Source organism: Vidua macroura, chromosome 9, assembly GCF_024509145.1.
Source record: "Vidua macroura isolate BioBank_ID:100142 chromosome 9, ASM2450914v1, whole genome shotgun sequence".
NCBI lineage: Eukaryota > Metazoa > Chordata > Aves > Passeriformes > Viduidae > Vidua > Vidua macroura.
In genome coordinates this window covers 20,876,435-20,898,243 of record NC_071579.1, presented here as the reverse complement: position 1 = coordinate 20,898,243, position 21,809 = coordinate 20,876,435, and the positions used below count along the sequence as shown (strand labels likewise).

The 21,809-nt window shown below is 40.1% G+C and overlaps 1 protein-coding gene across 2 annotated transcripts; it reads left to right on the top strand.

Annotated features, from left to right (window-relative positions):
• Window positions 1-701: 701 nt before the first annotated feature.
• On the top strand, window positions 702-19,532 carry PTGFR (prostaglandin F receptor). 2 transcript variants are annotated; one of them, XM_053985719.1, is made up of 3 exons: window positions 702-755; window positions 1,814-2,661; window positions 17,329-19,532. In XM_053985719.1, exons 2-3 carry the CDS (start codon window positions 1,873-1,875, stop codon window positions 17,632-17,634), a joined length of 1,095 nt encoding a protein of 364 aa, XP_053841694.1. In that variant the 5' UTR covers window positions 702-755; window positions 1,814-1,872; the 3' UTR covers window positions 17,635-19,532. The 2 variants fall into 2 exon arrangements, with proteins under 2 accessions (XP_053841694.1, XP_053841695.1); XM_053985720.1 differs by lacking the exon at window positions 702-755 and adding an exon at window positions 1,153-1,216 and having other exon boundaries at window positions 1,814-2,340.
• Window positions 19,533-21,809: the final 2,277 nt, after the last annotated feature.

The window sequence follows — 21,809 nt, the reverse complement described above, 5'->3', positions numbered from 1 at the left end:
AATTTCCACTCTTATGGGTTGTATCATTAATGCCTCATCTGGATGTGTTCTCATCGTATTTCCCCAGTAGTGAAATGGTCTAAGGAGCACTATTAGCTGGACCCGGGAGATCAAGGGGCCGTGTGTCTAGGGATGTGCCTAGATTAATCCCTGACAGTATTCCTGGGGCTACCCCTTCCCGGGCTCCCTACGTGCTAGTGAAGGCGTACTTGGGAAGAAGCGTGTGGGAAGTGAAGAAGAGGTGAAGTTGTAGCTGGGGGCAGATGTGGCCTCTTGGTTGCCCCATGAGTTGCTGCTGCTGTGGCTGCAGCCTGGTGGGCAAGAACTCGCCCTGCCTGGCTGGGGTGGCCGTGTCGCCCGTCGCTGTGATGTGACACGGCAGCCTGGCTCTCCTGGCCGGAGACACCGCCGCACAGACACCGAGGGCTGCGCCTCCCGGGGCAGCGGAGCGAGGCGCGTGTGCCGCGCCCCGGGGCATCGGAACGGCGGCCCCGGCGGGGACACGGGCGGGCAGCGCCGCGGCCCCGGGACAGAGCCGGAGCCGGAGCCGGAGCGCGTCCCGGGGGCGGCGGGCGGGGAGGGCGGACGAGAGGCCGGGTGGGGAGGCGGAGGGAGGGCGGGCGCGGGCGGCGCCGGCGGGAGCGGGGCTCGGCGGCGGTGGCGGCCGGCGGGGCTCCGCGCTGCGCTTCTCTCCGGCCCCGCGGGGCGAAGCGAACGTGAGCGGCAGCGGGGCCGGGACGGACGCCGAGAGCGGGGTACGGAAGGAGCGGTGCGCGGCGGGGCTGGCCCGGGCCGGCGGGGACCCTGGCACTTGTGCCCGGCGAGCCGGGCTCGCCCCGCCCCCGGCGGCGGCAGCGCTTAAGGGAGAGCGAGGCGGGGGCAGGAGCGCCGCTGCTCCGGCACCGGGGCTGCCGCCGGTGCGCGCCCGCGGAGCGCCGCTCCGTCTGAGGAGCTCTCCGGCCGCGCTCCGCTGAGCGCTCCCGAGCGGCAGAGGCGCCTCGGTCCGGCGTGCCCCGTTCCCGATGTCGCTCAGTAACCGAGGGGCTTCGGCGGCAGTTTGTAATACGGGCTGTTAACGCCTGCTTTTTTTTTATTCCCCCCTACATTTTTTTTTTTTTTTTTCTCTGCCTAGGAGGTTTTGCTATTAGGAATGTCCTTGGAGTAGAGATGAGAGATAAAGTGTAAAGTAACTTGCAGAATTGTTTTCTGAATTACGGTGTGCCTAAAAACCAAGTTTGTGCTTCAGCGAGAGCACTGAGAACTTGAAGGCTTCAGTGCTGGTTAGGTTAAAGCTTTGAAACATGAATTTGTAGGAGTAGAATTGTTTAGAGGTGCTAAGACCTTTAATTTATTTTGAAAATAAATGTTTAAAAATGGAGTATGATTATGATCTCAAAATGCTCCAGTTTCAGTATTTCACTTTTGACTGTGGCTGGTCTGGTTAAATACTGTCATTCTTGGAGTTTGTTGCAAGAATGTTTATTTGGTGTAGTTTAGCCACCTGAATTGTTTGTATTGTTTATCTTACTATATGAACATAACCATGGTATATTTTATACATTATTTTGTATATATTATGCGTAAAGAAACTCTAAATTTCCTGTAGGCTATATTTGCATTGTGTAATGCATGCAGATAATTGTTTTACCCTGTGAGTGATGAGCTTAAAATGTAATGCCATATCATATCACTCAGAAAACTGGAAAATTAGATTTGTACCGCAGACTCATATTATGGAATTTCTGTTTCAAATGCCATTTGAACAGTGGTATGCCTTTTACATCATTGTGTATATTTGTTTTTAATATTGCAGATGCCTTTTGATTGCAAGACTGCTGAAATGCTTTGAGGGCTGCATCTCCTTTCCTAACCATGAACAGTTCAAAATCACCAGGACTGGCTGGATTTGGAGTCTTGAAAAACACAACGTGCCATACGGAGAAAAAGATTTCAGTTTTCTTTTCAATAATCTTCATGACGGTGGGAATTTTGTCCAACAGTCTTGCAATAGTAATTCTCATGAAGGCATACCAGAGATTCAGACAGAAATCAAAAGCCTCCTTTTTGCTTCTTGCCAGTGGTTTGGTTGTCACAGATCTCTTTGGTCACCTCATCAATGGAGCCATTGCAGTGTTTGTGTATGCATCAGATAAAGACTGGATTCGATTTAACCAGTCCAACATTCTGTGCAGTGTTTTTGGCATCTGCATGGTTTTCTTTGGTTTGTGCCCACTCTTCCTGGGCAGTGTGATGGCTGTTGAACGGTGCATTGGAGTCACTAAGCCAATATTTCACTCTACAAAAATGACTTCTAGTCATGTGAAAATGATGTTGACTATGGTATGTCTGTTTGCTGTTCTTATAGCTTTGCTGCCTATTCTTAGGTTTAGAGCCTACCAAATTCAAGCATCGAGGACCTGGTGCTTCTATAAAACAGAACATGTTGAGGACTGGGAAGACAGATTTTATCTCTTACTTTTTTCTTGCCTTGGGTTCCTGGCCCTTGCTATTTCATTCCTGTGCAATGCTGTCACAGGAATTACCCTTTTAAGAGTCAAATTTAAAAGTCAACAAAGACAAGGCAGATCTCATCATTTTGAAATGATCATTCAGCTCTTGGCTATAATGTGTGTTTCTTGCATTTGCTGGAGCCCATTCCTGGTAAGAGCATAATGTATTTGCCAATGTTTAATGTACATCACTGTATAAAAGTTATACTTTTTTGTCTCCAGGTTTTAAAGCACTTAAGTTGTGATAACAGCTACACCCACTCAGTGATATCAATTTTATAGCATATTGCCCATAACGTACGTACCTATGCATCTATAAAAAACTGGTAGTTATTCTCCACTTCTGATCAATAATACACTAAGCTAAATATATAGTGATTGTGAGGACTGCATTTCCAGTGCTGTGGAGCAGACAGTGGTAGAAGAATCACTGCTAGAATAATTCAGAACAAATATTGAGCTCTTATAAAAATTCAGTGAAATCTAGAATTGGGAAGTGTTTTTACTCTGTACAGTGTAAGTAATTTTTTTTTTTTTTTATGGCAGTCTGTTTGCTGTTATTTCAACAGTTTAGTGCTACTTGTGAGCTTTATTAGGAACTTTGTTAGGTTCTTTGTCAGTTAAGAACCTGAAAATCCTCCCCTCCCTTATCAGGGTGTTAGGGGCTTTGCTTTAGGGTCGTATTGAAAAACAGTGGTTGGCAGTGGGTTGAAATCAACATTTGATTTAGACCTATGCAAGCTGGGTTTGTAATGTGGACAGGTAAGCAGCAGAGCTGCTGTGGGACTGTCCCTGCTCCTGTCCCTGTGACCCTGCCCCTGTCCCTGTGACTCCCAGAGGGTCAGTGCTGGCAGTGCCTGCTCTGTCAGTGAGCAGGGTCAAAGAAGGTGGGATTGTGATATGGGAAAGAATTTGACAGCTGCAGTTGTATCATGGCATTAGAAAGCTGGTGTTAGCTTTGTCTCCTTTTAGTGTAGCAAACTTGTCTAAAGAAATTTAGGTTTTTTTGCTATGGTCAGAGGGTTTAAATCACAAGTAACACGGAATCTTAATTTCTTCCCTAGAAAGAGGGTCCTGTAGTTTTCCAGTGATATAAACGAGCAAGTTTGGATCGAGCTAACAAATACTGACATTTAAGTCTGATACCCGTATCAGATCCAGCTATATTTCATCTGCTCACTGCCTATGGTAGAGTCTGAAGTTACCTGAGTTAGTTAAAAATTAGATACTGACACTAGCTTAGCTGCAGCAGTTTGATATATCTGGCAGGTAGCATTTAATTAATCGAGAATCGCCGGCTTCAAGGCGAAGTCTAGGTATGAATGTCTGCAATCACTGAAATGCACAAAAAGTCTTTCAATTTTGTTCAAATCACAGAGAATTTTTCTAGTCTTGCTCTGCAGCATAGTTTAAATTCATTTTGGCTTCTGTCAGTGTCGTGGCTGTAGTGTGTGGAGCATAAAGAAAGTTGTCAGAGCAGCAGAGCAAGTTTTGTAGGGAACTTCTTTACAGTTATTTCAGACACCACCTGAAGTCTGGGGCAAGCCACAGAATGGTTTTCAAAAAAACCATATGATGACTTTACTTGCCATGAAAAAGCAGCATTATTATCCTCTGGTGACATTTATTTTCATTTTAAATAATTGTTCTTAAAAGCAGGGATTAATTTGGTGTCAGAAGAGCTTGGGTGTCAGAAGAGGTATAAACTTTTTTAGTTCAAAAGAGATACTTCATTTATTCAACACATCAAGGAACACTAAATTGCAACTACTATGGTTGATTTTGTTATGCCATTCAATTTTAATTATGATATATATTAAATGTATATAAAATTATGGTTTTAGAAATCGTGGCAATCTAATGAAATCACAGCACTACTTTTGTTAAAATATTTAACTTCGGCTAAGTGGTTGTTGAAGATGAATTATTGGTCTAGCAGGAATTTTTTTTCAGACCGTTTTTGGAGTTGGTGTTTGCATCAGCTTATGATGCAGGCCAGTGAAAGACTTCTTGCTTAATTTTAGACTTGGTATTTTTTGGGACTGTGTTGCAGAGGATAGTTAGTTCACAAGGAATTCTGATTCACTGGGTGGCAAATCTGCTGGTGCTTTCTGTGCCTGCTGGGCTTGTGATGCTTTGCCTCTGGATGTCTTCTGAAATGAGATGAGTCAAACTTACGCCAAAATCAGCCAGCCATTATGGAAAATAGTTTTGCAATGAGGACAATTTAGGTTAGGATGGAAGAGTTTAAAAACCAAAAAAAGTAGGTGTAGTGTGGGATTAGATTCTAGGAACAAAGTTTCAAGGAAGTGAACAGTCAGTGTTTTAGTCAGAGTGTTTCAGTGGGAAGTGCAGTGGGATGGGGTCCTATTGCCTTTCTTAGCTGTTAGGATCATAGAGTTTATACCAGTTAATTTGCTGATTTATTTACCCATTCCTTGTTTTGATAGCAACAGAACACAAACAGAATTACAAGCATGGTGTTAATTTAGCAAGATTATTTGGCCTGCAGTAGCATAAAGTTTTGTCAGGAATGTACTGCTCAAGCGCTACATTGAAGTGACCCAGGGTTTATCAAGTTATATGCTTTATGATTAATTGCTGATTCAAATCTGCTTGTCTGATACATCTGAAAGGTCTCAGGTCTTTTAATTTGTGAAAAGAGTGGTTTGCATTCTATAATATAATCAGCATATACCAAAATAAGTATTTCTTGACATACATGTGAGCAGGTGTTCATAGGTGAAATTATCTGGAAAAGGACGTAAATACATGCTTGTTCTGTGACCATTTGCTTCTTTAATTTTTTTTCTCCAAGCTAAATCTAAAAGTCAGAATTTGAAAAGTCTAGTCTTTGAATTTTGAATTCTACTTATGTTCTCTGTCCCAAAGAGAATACGGAACAAAATGTTACGTGAGAGTCAGTTGCCTCAAAGTAAACCAAAGTTACTAGAAACCAAATAAACTGGAAGAGAAAGTGGAGGAATGCAGTGTGTTTCATACCACATGTGGTTTGCAGATACAAGAGTTTGGATTCATTTGGTGTTGGGGGGGTTTAATTTATTTATTTCCCTTCTGTTTTCAATCTAGTCTGGTATGTCCATTGACATATGTGTAGGGCTACCATAATCGACTCTGTCCACTACTGTAATCCAACTGAGATTTACTCCACTATTAGATTTTAAATTAATTTAATTTTTTTTCCAAGTGGAGTTAATATTCAGACATCATTACTGTCCTGTGATAAAATCATTTTTAGATGTCATTAGAGTCACAAGACCCTGGATTCTCCTTTATGGTGTCTGAACTTGGTGTGGAACTGAACTTGGCTTCTGCATCTGTTCAGTGATAGTGAAGTTGTTTCAATGCCTATTTTTATATGGGTGTAAATGTATAAATAGCTAACACTTAATATTATAAATAATAATATGTAGTATTGTAATCAGTCACCACCTCTGTTTTAAGATTCCTGAAGATACGGATGGAACATTTTTCAAAAGCAGAGCCCATGGCATAACAATGTGGAACTCTCCCTGTGGCTCTTGGACAGGGACCTCCTTCTGATTTCTTTTTTTTCTTTGGATTTCTTTCCCAAAGCTCCATCTCATCTGTTTTTCAAAAATAAGCAGCTTTTTTAAGTTTTCTGCCACTGTGAGAGAATCTTCCCTTAATGAAGTATGAGAATGAGAGGTACTCCTTGCTTCCTCCCTTACAGGGGAACACTGGTGCCTTTTGAGGAGTTGAGAGCAGGAGAAAATTCACAAAAAAACCCAAAAAAGTGACATTCATGAGTTTTATAATAATATATGTAGTCAATGATTTGCAGAGGCACAGTAGTTCTGACAGTCCAAATAATTTTACTTTGTGGTGGGTAATTCCAGGTAAATATGTTCTGAAGATGTAACTTCAGCTTCTCTGTATAGTGTCAGCTTTCTAAATCCTCCTTGTGAGAGCCTTAGCCCTTTGCTAAGGGTATGCCAATTTTGCTGGATGAATTTGGTCCCTAGGGGTTGGATTCCCAAAGCAAATAGCTGGGCAGGAGCATTTTGTGACAAGCACCTCTGATGAAATACATTGTTATATAAAGCTGCTTTTTGGCTGTCACTTGACATCTGGCGTGTCATGAAACAGCTTGGTTTGGAGCTGTGCTTGTATGAGCAAATTCTGACATCGGTGTGTCGTATTCTGTAGGGCTCAAGGGATAAACGTATTATAAAATTTATTTTTTTGGAGTAGCAAAGAGAACTGCCTGTAACTATGGACAGGAGAGATTTCTTTCAGAGTGAATTTATTTACAGGAACAAATTATGATACGGAGAAATTTCTAATCTTTTTCATGTGTGAAACACAGCCTGAGAAAAATACTTTTATGTTCAAATTATTCTGGTTAAGATCTTTTTCCATGCGGTTAACTGATTAATTTCATTCCTCTCCTCCACTGCAGAAAGTAGCCATTCCTGGTTTTTTTTTTGGAAAGAGCTCTGTTTATTTCATATGAGTAAATCAGCTGTTATTCAGTTGCTTTTTTTACTGCTTAGATTAATTTTTATCAGTCCCTTCTCATGTAATCTCTTCTCTTTCCAATTTGTTATGCTAATTGTGTCTCCCTGAACTCGCTTTGACTTTTTCTTGTCTTCAGACCATCTTATGCAACGAGGCTTGATGACTGCTTTTCGTGCACCTAGGGCTGTGTTCAGCTTGTGATTTACTGAATCACTTCAACTCAGAAGCTGCAGGTGCTGGTCTGAGTGGTCCTTTCAGAGCATGTGCTCTGGAGCTGGTGAGAAGCTGCTGTACTAACAGGGAGGCTTTCACTGGAATGCCCTTACCCCATCCCACCCTGGCTCCTCCACCAGCTGGTTTGGTGCAGAGCCAGGCTCAGGGTTGCTATGTGCTGAAGGAGGTCAGTTTGTTGCAGGTTTTACCCTAAGTAAAACCAGATGTGTTTCTGGGCCACATCCTTGTTCAGTATAAGGTAGTTGGATGTACAAGGCAATCCTCTACATCTCTTTTGAGTGTTTTTGCATGTGTAGCCTTTTATACACCTTGTCAGGTGTTCATACCTGTGTTACTCTTGAAGTCTCTCCCTCCATTCTTGATTTCTGTCTACTTTATTAAGGTGGCAGTTTGATTTCTGTTGCACTGCCTTATATGTGCAATGGGCATCATATATATGAGCTAGTTGCTTTATTAATGCTGTGTGTGTGCCTTCTTTGCTTGTTGTATTGTCCCTACAGCTTAAGAGTTACTAAAAAATTTATCCCTTGTGCTCTCGCGACTGGTGGTTTCTCGGCATCAGAAAGTGCAGCTGAGGAGAAGCAGGGAGATGTCCCAAGATGCAGGTCCATGCTGTGCCAGTGAGGACTCAGATCTCATGGGGGGCTGCTCTGCAGAACTGTGTTATTACCTTACTATTTATTAGTCAAAGCTGCAGCCACCGTGAGCTTGTTGTGCCTGCACAGGCACTGTCAACAGGGAGAGTGATCTTTTCTTTTGAAAAAGAATAAATTAGGCTTTCAATTTCCACAGGTGTGTTTCTGAAGAGTGAGGAAGGAAATACACTTAAATATGTTCAACTAACCTTGCAGCTTTCAGTGCTTTTTCACGGCTTTGAGAGGGAAAAACTACACTTACCTTTTCAGGGCTCAGATTTTAAAGAAGATAATCAGTGACAGTTACTATGCTTTTGTCATTGAGTTCTCACTAGAAGGTTTGTCTGCTGACACTGCACAAAGACAGGATGCCTTGTCAGCAGAAGAGGTTTGTGTGGGCTGTGGGAACACCTCACACCTGCCTGTGGTAGGGCAGTGGGAGTGAGAACTCCTTGGACACTGTCAGTGCCTCTCTGAGGCCGGGTGCAAGCCCATGATAGGAGCCCACTGCTGTCACAATGGTTTTAATAAATGAACCAGTGTCATGGGGAAAGGAAATAAAAGCTTTTTGCCAGCAGCAGCCCTGCTGGATATGCCTCTTTACCTCTAGTCTTCAGCACCAATTCAGAGATAGTTACTGTTGACTGTAGGTAGGTATTTCTCTTCCAGACCTTGCTGTCTGGAGATCAGGAGTGTCAGTTTGAATGAGTAAAACGCTCCCGAAATTCCTCCAAAAAACAACTCCCGAGTTTGATTGTCTTTTTGAGCTACATTAGAGAAAGGGCCCTCACTCCTATCATGGTCCTTTGATTGCTTGCTGAGTTTCTCAGCAGATCCATTAACTCTGTGCAAATTCCATTACTGTTCTTGCTTGAGTTTCTCCTACTGTCTGATAACTCAAGGTTAAATTGCTGAAAGATTACTGTCTTTGCTAATATTATGACCCAAAAGGTATTTTGAAATACATAACTCATTTTACAGGTTAAGAGGAAAGAGAACACTCATTTTGATAGAAGTTTTTGTTAGTCTCAAGACAGAAGTTTCTTTCCAACTTAGTTTCCCATGGAATAAGTTTTATTCAGCAGCTCAGACAATTTGAGTGTGCTTTTGTTTGTCCCCATGAAAACACTCCTGGAAAGAATTTGCACGTGTTGGCAGAGAGAGTAACAAAATTTAATACAATGTGTTTAAAAGGCCAATCCACCTGTTCAGATGTGTTTCTATGAAACCTTTGGATAAGATGTTCATATCTTTCTTAGTATTGGTTGTAGAGAACTTTCTTTAATTTTGTATTCTTAAGTGGCACAGCTGCCTAATCCCACCAGGTTACATGAGAATGACATTAATTTTAGACTATACCTACCTAAAATGATACTGAATTTTAAAAGTACTATTTTGTTGTTCAGAATTGGTCTCTTCCTATTGTCATCTTTTTACGGTACGTAGAGATCTTACAGGCCTTATCCTTTCTGAGAAACATGAATCATTTTAACAAAAATGTTTATAAGCATGAGCCAGGGTGTAGTTCATCCTAGAGTGCTTAGAAAGTCTATAGTAATTGTGCTATATTTGAAATTCAAGTGCTTACCTTCCCCTCACACAAGTCAGGGAGCTGAGATACTCTCCACAGGAAAGTGCTGGAGAAGAAACAGGAGTGGTAATGATAGGAACCAGGGAAGGAAGGAGAACTGACACTGACATATTGCCCTTTACCAGAGGCTTCTGGGGAAGCATAAATAGATTTTTTGTTATCTATGTTTACTTGTGCTGTTTGGAAAAATTTGCGTAAAGCCTTTTCTATTAATGCAGTGCCATCAGAATACAATAAGATTATTTGTTTTGGAGAGAAAAAAGTAGGGAAGGCAGGTTTCCAGTCACGTGAGAACACGGCATTTTCAGAATATTGTGGTTCTGGTTTTCTTTCATCATTGTTTGCTTCTTGATTTTTAAATTTAGATGTTATATACAGAACTAGACTATGAAGCACAATATTTTGTTTCAAGTAGATGTCAGTGACTTTCACAGAAAATGTGGGTTGGTTTTTTTTTCAATTTTGAAGTTGCCATCTCAAGAAATCAAATTCTGAAAACTTCACCAAAATAAATCTGCCATTCAAAACTTTTCCTTGTTTATTTCACTTGGTTATGTTTTTGGATTCTCTGTTTGATGTTAAAAGTCAGTTTGACATTCATTCCATTGTTTGAGATAAGAGAATTCTTCCTGTTTCCTAGATATTACACTTTTTCAGGCATTTCTTACTTGAAAATGTCATACACTGTATAACCATCTTTGGAAAATATCATACATGGCATAACCATTTTTGGATGGTTATTTTAGGAAAGCTGTGTTTCCTGACTATCTAAACACTTTAAATGGTAAAGTTGTTGCTGAAAAATCTCAGGGAGTAATAAACTCACATGGAAAAACTCCAGAAGGTCCTTCATCCTCACCAGTTTTAATGACAGATATCAGGGTGTAATAGACATTCATATATTTTGTGAGAGAATATTTATTTTTATAATTATTATGGTGTTAATTCACAGTCTGAAGTGTGGCCTGGTGCTTTCTGGCACAAGTTACTTGTGTCTCCAGTGCTGTAGAATTGGTTAATGCCTGAGAGGAATTGCTGAGTGGCAGTTTGGGTGGAGGCTCCCTGTGTGCCCAGTGCCCAGCAGTGCAGAGCACAGCACAGCTTCTGTGTGTGTGCTTTGCCAACAGCAGTGCCCAGGGAGCAGAGCACTGCAGACAGGGTCTGCACCAGGGGTGACACCAGGGGTGACAGGGAAGTTCTAGCAGTGGTGACTCATTCTTTGGGAGTCATTTTCGTATTGGGTGAGGTGAAAGAGACAAGCAGTGGAATGAGCAGGAGCTGCTTTGGAGGTACGGTACCATCTCCTGCCGTCCTGGACCTGCGTGCTGCCCCTCGGGAGCTTCGGGCTCCCGAACCTACACCAGAGGGGTAGGATGGGAAGGATGTAGTGAGTCTGCTCAAGAGTAACCTCGTGATGATGACATCAGGACATGAGTACATGGGGAGGAAGACTCTTGTGCTGAGAGGGATGTGACCAGCTATATTCCCATCTGCCTCACTGCATGGAAAGAGAGAAAGAGAAGCAGGAAGAAGTAAGTGGTAGCTGTTTGTTCTAGGATTTACAGTTCATTAGTGAATTGGAAATAAAGTTGAATTCACCTTTTACCAGAGGTGTGCATTTGCAGAAGTAATGCAAAATAAATCACTTTAAATGGAGACTTGATTTTTCTCTTCCATCCTCCTCCTGAAAGGTGGTTGAGCTGTACAACAGGCCCTTGCAATTTATTCACCAACATAAAAGAAAAAGGTAATTGCAAATTACATATTTCAGCCTGGTAGATATATTGCTAATTCACTAGTCTTGATATTTCTGATCATAGCTGCTTAGTTTATTCCTCATGCTGTGGAAACTTGCTTTCTTGTAGCTTTAAAACATGTAGCTCAGGAAACAAGTTGTTTATTTGACTTTGGTATGGACACTATGTCTTTTCATTATGAAGTGAGTCATCTACTGTTTCCAATGCTAGAATCTTTTCTATCCACACCCACAATGCTTTCCTTTCAAATAAATTATCAATTAAGCTGTGAAAGTAATTACATTGCTAGCTAGTTGAACTGAAGTATTTCTTACTTTGATGGCAAGGAAAGGAAATAAAGATAGAGGATTGTCAATCCAAGATAGAAACTTTTGGATTATTTAGGAGAAACAAAGAGGTGACCTTGAATGCTTTATTCAAGCCCAACATGAATTTATCGTCCTGCAAAACTGGTGCAAAATAAGTAGTGTCTAAGGGGAAAGTTGACAGAAAATAAAAACTTCACTTTCACTTGTTTGTAAGTTCATGCACACAGACCTGCCCCTGCCCTCTGGTTATGAGGCTTATTTCATAATTTGTTTCCTGTTAACTTCAGTGAGAAATTGCCTGGTCACAGACTAAGCTGTGTCTGAGAAAGGAATATGAGAAAATATTTGTATTTGCTTGTGAAAAATTTTGTGATTTCCTGTTTTCTCTATACTTTTTGGACTTTTCACATCTCTTTCACACCTCTGTAGCTTAACCATACTTTCAAAATGTTTATGCAATTCCTTTTTAAGGGGGGGCAAATAGTGAGCCAGTGGATCTACTCTTCATTTTTAGTGGCATTATTATTTTATCACAGAAATACACATGAGAGAAAAGGAAACTCCTTTATTCTGCTACTACTTCTCAAGAGCTGATTCTGCCAAATTGTACATAAGGAATTACTACATGTACCCTTAAAAGTACCCTCTGGGCTCTAATGTGGTGGAAAGCTGCCTCCTGTATTTTGTTGTCTACAATACCTTCTTAAATTGGCATTTTTAAATAAAATCACTATGCTCGTTAAAATTTAATTGCTAAGCTAAGTGATCATCTGGTATATAAAAGTTGAAGATATAGTTAATGTTTTTCTTTTAGAAAGGGAAAGGAAAGCATTAGGGGGAAAACATGTTGCAGATCTAGAACACAAAAAGCATTACGTGGCATAAGTAGAACAGTGTGTGTACTAATATTTTGATGGCAGAAGTGGTGCACTGCATATTGTTCTTGGAAGCTCTTGTTTGTAAACTGACTTGCAGAATCACATAAAAAATAAAATGAAGTGTACTCAGCTTTGTTGCAACAAATGCTTGGCTTCTTTACTGCAAGATCAATATAGCAATGGTACAGGCAATTTCTTTCTCACACTATTTTGCAAATTTATTTTCTTAAGGTCTGTGTTTATAGAGTACTACAGAATGTCATCCTGTAAGATCCCTTGCCTGTTAGACTGAAGCTGCTTTTGTAAAATGAAAAGTAAAAGTTCCAAAAACTCTAGAAATTCAAAAGAAGTGTATATTTTTTGTTTCAGTGGATTGGGACATAATCAGTAAACCTTGAAACCTCTGTGGTTTAGAAGAAGGAGATTTGCATCTCAGGGTTCGACATAGGTAATAGTGAAAAAATATGTGTTCTGCAAATACTGAAAAATCCATGGACTTCCTTCCATTAATGGAAATCCTCAGAATGCTTGCAAGGAAATCCAAAGGAAGAGGCTTGGGAGGGTCTGCAAGGTTCCCACAGGGAAGTGGAGTCTGAGGGCTGAGCTGCAGAAGACAAGAATTTCCGATATTTGTCTATTCTGCTTTCCATGTCAATCTCTTGGTGACTGGGTTTTATCCAGTTTCCTGAAGTCAAGGGTAGAAGCTTGACTAGAAGCTTAGAGCCTGTGAGGTAAAATGCATCAAAGTCTCATTTTTGTCTTATTTCTTAACTGGCTTTAAAGTCAGCTGCTTGTTTTGACTGGCTGTCCTTGAGTACTAACAGGGATGTGACTAAGCAGCACAGCCTTTGAGCCTATTGGTTGTTCGCGTGTAGATCCAATTGGAAAGAAAATTAAATTAGTGCTGTTTACATTTGGAGAGTGGTGTGAAGCCTTGGAGCAATTTTTTTGTTTATTGCTCTGAGCTTTGTCCCTAAGGGAAATGGCAATTCTCTGATGCTGTCTGCTAGGTGCAGAATTGAAGTCAGCAATTTCAAAATATTTTAAAAAAATTTCCATCAGACTTTCTGGATCCTGCAAAGTGAGCTTTGGTTTTAATGAAGCTTAAGATTGGACAAAAAGTATGTCAAAGTTTAATATATTGTGTCAAGTCCTTCCTTGACACAAATCTGATTTCTCTGTCTGTATTTTTAGGGACACTGAATTCTCAGGTCCTTTCTTAAACCAGCAAGGACTAATATGAGTCAGAATAACTTTATATCTTTCAAGCAGGTACCCTTGGTTTAAAAAATTGCTTTTACAGTTATGCTTTTATAGTATCTTTTATAAAGAAAGTTTGAATTGTCAGTTACATCATGTGATTTTTTTCTTTTTTTCTTTTTTTTTTTTTGCAAACTAGGGAGACATACTACAGCTGTCTTCATATAAACAGTGTATAAATCAACAGAGTGCTACTTGGATTCTTACATTTCTAAATATGTTAGAAAATGCCATGAGTTACGTGTATTATTTACCAGCTGGGGATTAATTTTTTGAGTCATGCTGCTGAATCTGCATGAATATTAACTTCAGTTATGGAGATCAAAGGTGATTAGATACGATGCAATAGTGTTGCCTCTTCCCCACTTGGGTACTGCTGCTTACAGAGGACAGAATTCCTTTGTCATACCAACCTGGTGGACCTGCAGGGAAAGGAAAAAAGGGTTTGAATTGGTTCCCTGACTTGGAACCAGTTATTGACCTCTGATTGTCACATAAGAATAAGTGTTCTTTTCGTGCCTGTGGAGGTGGTCCCACTTTCAAAAGTCCACTTGGCACTGCACCAAGTTCTGGTGGCAATTTCTGAGCTGATGACTTCAACCATTTCAGTGACATGAATTTCTCACACCCACAGAAAAAATCCAGACTGTCTGCATGTTTTGCTTCAATGAAATCCTTTATTAAACAGCTGGTAGTGTATTATCCTTTTTATAACTTAGGGTTTCAAACTGACTTTGGAACAGTATTTTAAGAATTTAAATTTAAATAAATAGACTATGAACATGTGAGAGAAATAATAATTTATATTAACTTCATTCCATTCCACTCCTCTTCCACTGAAGTTAAGTCTTGTTCTAGAAATCAGCAGATGATTTTAGAAAGGCTCCAGAATATAGTCTCATCTTTGCACAGTTGCTTGCAATTTTCTTACATGATTTTTCAGATGTGATGAGCCCCCAGGACAGGGCAGTCTCTTTGGAGGAGTGAGAAGCTCTCTCACTTCATACTCAAAGTGATGGCAACATGTCCTGCTGCTCTGCCACAAGTGTTGAAGCATAAAAATGCTCATGCTCAGGGCTACAATGAGATTCTCTGTGTTATTCCATTTCTATATGGAAGTCTTGGCCTCTCAGAACTTCAAAAACTTTTATATTAGTTTTAGAGATATAAGAAAGAATTTTTTTTTAATGTCTGTATAATACTCCCAAATAATGTTACCAATATGGTTAGGAAAATCTTATAAAACAAAATTTGTAGATAATTATATTTTATCTTATTATTTCTAGTCCAGGGACCTACAGCTGAATTGTATAAATGTGTGTCTGTGTACATAAGCTCTACTTGCTCTGTGTGAATTTAGATGTATTATTTTTTGTATGTCTGATGTTCAGAAGAGGCAACTGAAATATACTGGATAAAGTTTCTCCAAGTCAGAATCCATAGATTATGTATTAGTTTTCTTTGTTGTCCTGATTTACTTCATGCAAATCCATAATCAAAGCAGAATTTATGTTGAACATCAAACTGATAGATTAACTTAGACATGATTGCTTCTAAATGCAAACACTTCTCACAAGTGTTCTAGGTAACATGGGAAAATAAGTTTTACAAAGTCTGGATGAAGCTACTTTTCCTTATTAGCAATATCTACTGCCTTTTTTTTTTTTTTTTTTTTTTTTTTTTTTTTTTTTTTTTCTTTTCTTTTCTGGACATGAAATTACAGTGGATTTGGCATTTATTAACTCCAGAGAATAGGAACAACAAATGAATTTTTAAGCTCATCGAGAAGCAGATCAGTAACTTGTATGTCTGTATTAAGGCAGACATGGTGCATGGGATAAGGACATTGGTCTGTGAGTTCTGTTGAGCTGTCATTTGCTGCCCAGTCCTGTTTGCAGAGTAAGGAGTATTCTGTCTGAGCTTGCCTTGTGGTATTGGACCTCTAATAAATAAAATGTAGACTGTCCTGAAAAAACATCCCATGTGAAGCCAAAGGAGCTGTTCAAGTTTGGGTGGGCTGCTGATGTCAGAGAGGAATGTGCCCAGTGGTTGTGGGTGAAAAGCAGATTCAGGGAACTGGCTTGTGTTTGTGTTGGCTTGGTGCTCAGACATTCCTCCTCCTCCCCTCACCAGTTCCCAGCTGTGCTCCTGCCAGTCCTACCAGCTTCCTTAGCAATGTTCCTGGGGGCTTCCTTTGCTGCTCCCATAGAAGCCATACAGAAACACTCCATCAAAGGCTTCATCAAACAAATGCAGTGTCCTTTTATGTGTTCACTTTGTGCCATTCAAGCTTTTACTCAGATGTGGTGACCTGCAAGCTATAGGTGGGGTCTGGAAATACAGAGAAGCATTTAAAAAGAAGTAAAATAGGTTTGCTGGCATATTGAGCTTTAGGCTTCTCTCTTCATTCATTATTATTTTTTAGTTTTGCTGCTGAGTTTCCTTTCAGTGCATCTTTTTGAAACTACAACCCTGCACATGGACAGCCTGACCGTACTTCTCATTGCCCAATAAATCAGTGTACTCACAGCATCAGTTGTAAAATATCCCATTTCTCAGTTAAATAACTGCAGTGCTTTAAAGGCTTTGGACCAAAAGCCTTACAGTGTTTCATCGTTCTACCAAAAAAGTCTTCATGTGGTTTTAACGTTAATAACAGGGAGAAATAATTTACCATCTTCTGGCAGATTCCTGGCTTGGCAGATCAGGCTTTCCTCACACAGGAACTCAGGTTACAAATACCCAGTGGCAGCCAGCCTGTAAAGGAGGTATCTGCAGCGCAGGAGTACCAGTGGCCTGAGTTTCCCTGGGGCTGTGTCCTTGCAGAGCAAGGGAGCCAGAGCCACACCTTGCTAGGCTTCTGTGGCCCTTGGGTATCCTGTGCCAGATGCTGCCCTGCTGAGCTGGTCTGGAATTCCACCCTGTGGAATTATTGGCTCTGGCAGTGTTGTTGCTGGTGGAGGTCTGTCCATGTGTAGCATTTCCAGAGGTGAATGAAACCTTCTGTGTCTCCACTGACAAGTGGCTTTTGTCACCATGGCTTAAATTTTCCTACAGACCTCTAAATCCTCTGGTGTCAATAAATTGTGTTCTGCTGCAGTGTAAAAAATGTGAATCTTCTTGTTGAAGTCAAGGTACTGTGTTCCTTATGCAGCCTTTAATTAGGAAAACGTGAAAAAATAAATAGCTGTTACAAAAACCTGCTGACCTACAAGTGGATTCTGTCCTTGAGAAAATCCATTTTTGGAGCAGTCTTGGCACACTTTATTAGATCAAATTCTGGATTAAGTTTTTACTTGTTGCTCAGATCAATCTCTCGTTTTGGAGGGTGTTCCCTGGCTGGTTGCCATCCTCTGCTTAAAGTTCAGCAGAAGTAATTCAGGAGAGGCACATGTATGTCCTTTGTAAAACATTAGAGGATTTCTGGGACGATAAATCGTGTATGCCTGAAAGTAATGGCATTGCAGTTTGGGATGCACTGATGCTGTGAAAGTGTGAAGATTAGAGACAATGTTGAAACGATTTTACTCATTTACATGCTCTCTTTGTATGTTTTTTAAAGTACAATTTTAAAATACTCGATTTTCAGGTAATTTAAATGCTCTCTTTGTGTATTTTTTGATGCATAATTCTAAAATATTCCCCTTTTCAGGTGACCATGGCCAGAATTGGGATTAATGAAGGTCGCTCAAAGGACACCTGTGAAACGATACTTTTCGCTCTCCGAATGGCCACGTGGAATCAGATTTTGGATCCCTGGGTGTACATTCTTCTCAGGAAAGCTGTTCTTAGAAACCTGTACAAGATCACAAGTGGATGTTGTGGCATGCATGTCATCAACTTACACATGTGGGAGCTCAGCTCCATCAAGAATTCTCTGAAGGTTGCAGCAATATCGGAGTCACCAGGAAGTTCCAAGCAGATAAACCTCCAGCCTCTCAGCTCTATGGGACAATAAAGTTTAACTCAGTCTATGAAGAGAAGATGGAGGCAACTCTCCTACATGGGCAGTACCTTAAAATGAATTCCAAGGCTCAGTGGTTTGGCATTTGTTTTAAATTGTGAGTGGTTTGCTATTGTTGCTTACCAGTTTGATATTGCTACTCCAAAAGATGTCCTTGAATGTTTTAATTCACTTGAGTACATGGAAGGGAAAAATAGAGATGACTTAACATTCCACTACCAGTTTTGGAAGGGATGTATTCTAAAGTGAAGAGGGCTTCTTAAAACACTCCCCACCAAACCTTTCACCTTAACAAGTGTATTAAAAGTGCAGAAGTGATCTCCAGGATGATTTTTAAAAGGGGTAGATGTTTTCAGAGATACCCTCAAATTCTTTGCAGAGTCACTGTTTTCTAGAATAAAGTCAAGCATCCTTTCTAAAAGGGTATTCTGTGCTTCTAGGCATTGAATTACCAATTGTATATAAAAAAGACATTTTGCTTATGCCCAGTTTATTGAATGATCCACTGTGCTTGGTTCATTGACTTGATCTCTTAATTATTTACTGTTCAATGAATTTTTGGGAGAGCTGCAAACTCTGCATCAGTGTTAGTGTTCCTTTCAAATCACTGACAAAACCTGAGGTTCCCTTTGGGAACAGAGAAGCAAATGAGCTCAGCTTCCTTATAGTTATGTTTTGAGGTGTATTGGTGAGCTTTTAGTCCTTTCAGTAAATTCTGTTGAAACTAACAGGCATAAAGCAGTGGTTAGTCTGTGAAAACAGTGGTTTCCCCCTCCCTCCCAAAGTGAAAGGATGATTCTGGAAGCGTTCCCCTAGTGCATGTACTGAAATACTCATGTGGTACAGCTGCTTCATTTGTGAAAGGTCACACGTGTGTCGTGAAAATGTATGTGACCAAATGAGCACCTCTGCAGGGAACTGCTTTGGGAGCAGGGTTTAGTTTGTGAAAGAAAACTGAATGCTCAGTTTTCGCAGGGTCTGTGTCTGAAGAGCTGAGAGCATTCAATAACTTGAAGGTACCAGAAAATTTCAGGACAGCTTCACACGGAAGGCCCTTCACCTTTAATGCTGCTAAAAGAAGCTTTGGTTTTTGTGACGTATGCTGTTCAGAAGCCAAAAATGAGAGATATTGTTTTAAGATAGGTCTATGTTATTTTTACCTACTTAACTTCAAATAACTGCATTAGTGAAGTTTTGAACAAAGTTGAACAAAGTAATTAAAAAGAGATTCACTAAGAAGACAGTCTGAGGGACCAAAACTATTCACAAAGTACAAATTCATGTTGTATGTGAGAATAGTTTGTAGGTCAGAAAATAAAAACCCATAAGGTTTAAATTTTTTTTTTTTTTTAATTTTTTAAAGCTATTTCCTTTTTGTTTTAAAAAGGTTGAAAAATAAGTGGGTTAAATAACCCTGTACTGAAATGGCTTTATTTACCCTAAAGAATTCCTGTATGTGATTTTTTTTTCTCAGTCATAGGGCTGATAAATGGTGGACAGATTTGATGCTGATATAAGTTCTGCACTATTACTTCATGTGAGTTCTGCTGAAATCTGGAAGCATTCAGTCAGTGCTCAACTTGGCTTTTTCATTTCGTAGAATGTGATGTCAGTGTATCTGTTGACATAAATTATTTGTTCCCTATGGAAGATTGTTGTTTTAGCAGCTGCAAAATAATGTTGATCCGTAAATTGTCGAGATATTTGATTGGTGAATGAAGCTTGAAAATGCTCCATTTTGTTTTGTGAATAAATGTAGCTTGTGTTGTTCACTCTGGTTGGGTTGTAAAACAACAAGGCAAAGTTTATATGTATATGTGATTTCTTATATTTTGTGTACTGATACACACTGAATGTAAATTGCAAAGCCTCATTAAAGTTACCAAACTATATCCTGAGAGTTAAGGTGTTTTTGTGTAACCAAAAAGATCCTAAGTTATTAAAAATAATCCTTATGACAAAAAAACATCACACTGGATTCAAGCCAACCACTACCATTCCCATGTGTGTGAAGGCAGAGCAGGGGCCTGTGAGAATTCAGGTAAGAGGTACCAGTGTTTGTACATGGCCAGAGCAGCTGGTGGTCTGAGGCAAACAAGGTCATGTTCTGATGACCCATGCTTAGAAAATGCAAATAAAAGTGGAACTGAGGCAGTTTGGTGCTTGGGATGAAAGTGTTTTTATCCGAGTATCTGCCTGTGTTTCACATACACTATAAATCCTGAAAAAATCCTGAGTTTTGCTGTTGCTATTTTGCCTTGCTCGGTGATGTGATAGCCTGCAGAGGCAGCTCAGGATACAGTCACCCAAGAACCTGTTGCCACTGAAAGGGATTGGATTATCATTTCATTTCATTTCATTTCATTTCATTTCATTTATCTCACAGAAGAGCCAGCAACGTGCTGTGTTGTATGATTAGCAAGTTATATGTTCTATGGAATATGAGATTATTAAAAAAACAGTGGGATGGCTTCACATTAGGATCTGAGTATTGGCCAGGCAGGGAGCAAAGGACAGTCTGCTTAGGGATGTGCTGATGGTCTCTTTAGAAGTTGGCTAACGATGCGGGCAGTCATGAGCTGCCTGTTTACTGCTGGCAGTAATTAGTGCCTCCAGAGCAGGCAGGGGCAATAAGTGCTCTGGTGGGGAGAATCTCATTTCTGACTAATGACTGAGGAAATCCTCAGAGTGGGAGAATATTTTAATCTAATTGGGATTTCAAGCACCAGCAGGCTATATAAGGAAGCACATTATCCTGAAATGAAGCCTGGGCTGAACCTGCTGAAGAAAGAAACCATCAGTAACCAGTTGCTCATCACCGGGATTATGCAAATACCTGTAGTTTGTTACCTGGATACGAAGATGGAGAGCAAAGTTCAAGGTCTTTTAGATGTGATTCTTGAGACAAAGAGTCCACCTTGTGTGTTTATTATCACATTTCTGTTTATTAAGTGTTTCTAATAGTTTAGTCTGATATGTTAGCTACAATTTCAGGAATAGAAATATGTACCAGTTCTGTAGCCATGGTGATCCTTTAGGACAAGATGTTGGGACCTTCCAGATGTGCCTTACCTGCCAATGCACTGCTCCAGGATGTTACAGGTAACTCAGCACTTCACTGAATAACAGCATAGATTGGAATGAAATTTAATTTTCTTGGGAAAATGCTCAAATGCCAAGGGAATTTATGATGCCTATGGTCACTTTTATTGCTTCCTTAAAAAAAATCAGATGCTTTTCAGTTTTAACTTCTGCAATCTGCCACCATTAAAAATGACAAAACTGGTCTTTCATTTCAGCAAACTACTTTCTATTAAGGGTTGCTGCATATATTGAGGAAAGTATTTACTCTTTGAACAGACAATGTTTTCCTGCTGAATGTCAGTTAATTTTGATACTTACTAGGAGATTTTTAAATACTACTAGTGTAATGCTGTTTCAAAAGTGAGTTAAAAGAGGGGCTGTTTAAAATGCATCTTGTGTTCTTGAGATAACCCCAAGTTTAATACTATGGTGAGGAATGGCTGCAAGGAAAAAAACCAATCATGAGTTCCAATAGCCCTTGGCCATCAGCTTGTATTGAGAGTGTATCTCAGGTGGAAAATATTGCCCATTAAAGCTGTGCTGATTGGTTCAGTAACAACATGCTCTATATTCTCATAAAAATGACTGTTTATAGGTGTGTTGCTCCTTACCACTGGCTGCAGCAATGTGGTGAGTGGTGGTGACAGGTATTGTGTGCCTCACAGGTTATTGTCTTGGACACTGGAGCTGGGCAAACAATGGTTAAAATATTATATTTGCTTCTCTGCATGGAACAGCCACTATCACAACTTGCTTTCTGGTGACCATTAATACATCCAGTTGGATAATTTGGAGGGAGACTTTCTTATGTTCAAACAGAACAGTTCAGATTATCAGGTAAACTGCTTTTTCTACACCAAAATGTTTGCTGTTGATTTTACTCAGTTGTTTTGGGACCCCATACCCTTGGTGGGAGGAGGTCAGACTAGTGAGCAGGACCTACACTTGCTCATCATTAGAGATCCCTGAATGTAACTCACAGATTCTTTAACTCATACTTTCTTCAGGCTTTCCCGAGATTTCCTGGTTATTTCATTAGATCTCAATTTTTTCGGTGAAGGCTGAAAAACAGTGACAATTGCAGG

Bases quoted from the DNA above. Each gene is read 5' to 3' on its own strand.
- PTGFR (XM_053985719.1), top strand. From the start codon at position 1,873: ATGAACAGTTCAAAATCACCAGGACTGGCTGGATTTGGAGTCTTGAAA. The intron at 2,662-17,328 runs GTAAGAGCATAA...TCCCCTTTTCAG, and splicing joins TTTGCTGGAGCCCATTCCTG to GTGACCATGGCCAGAATTGG.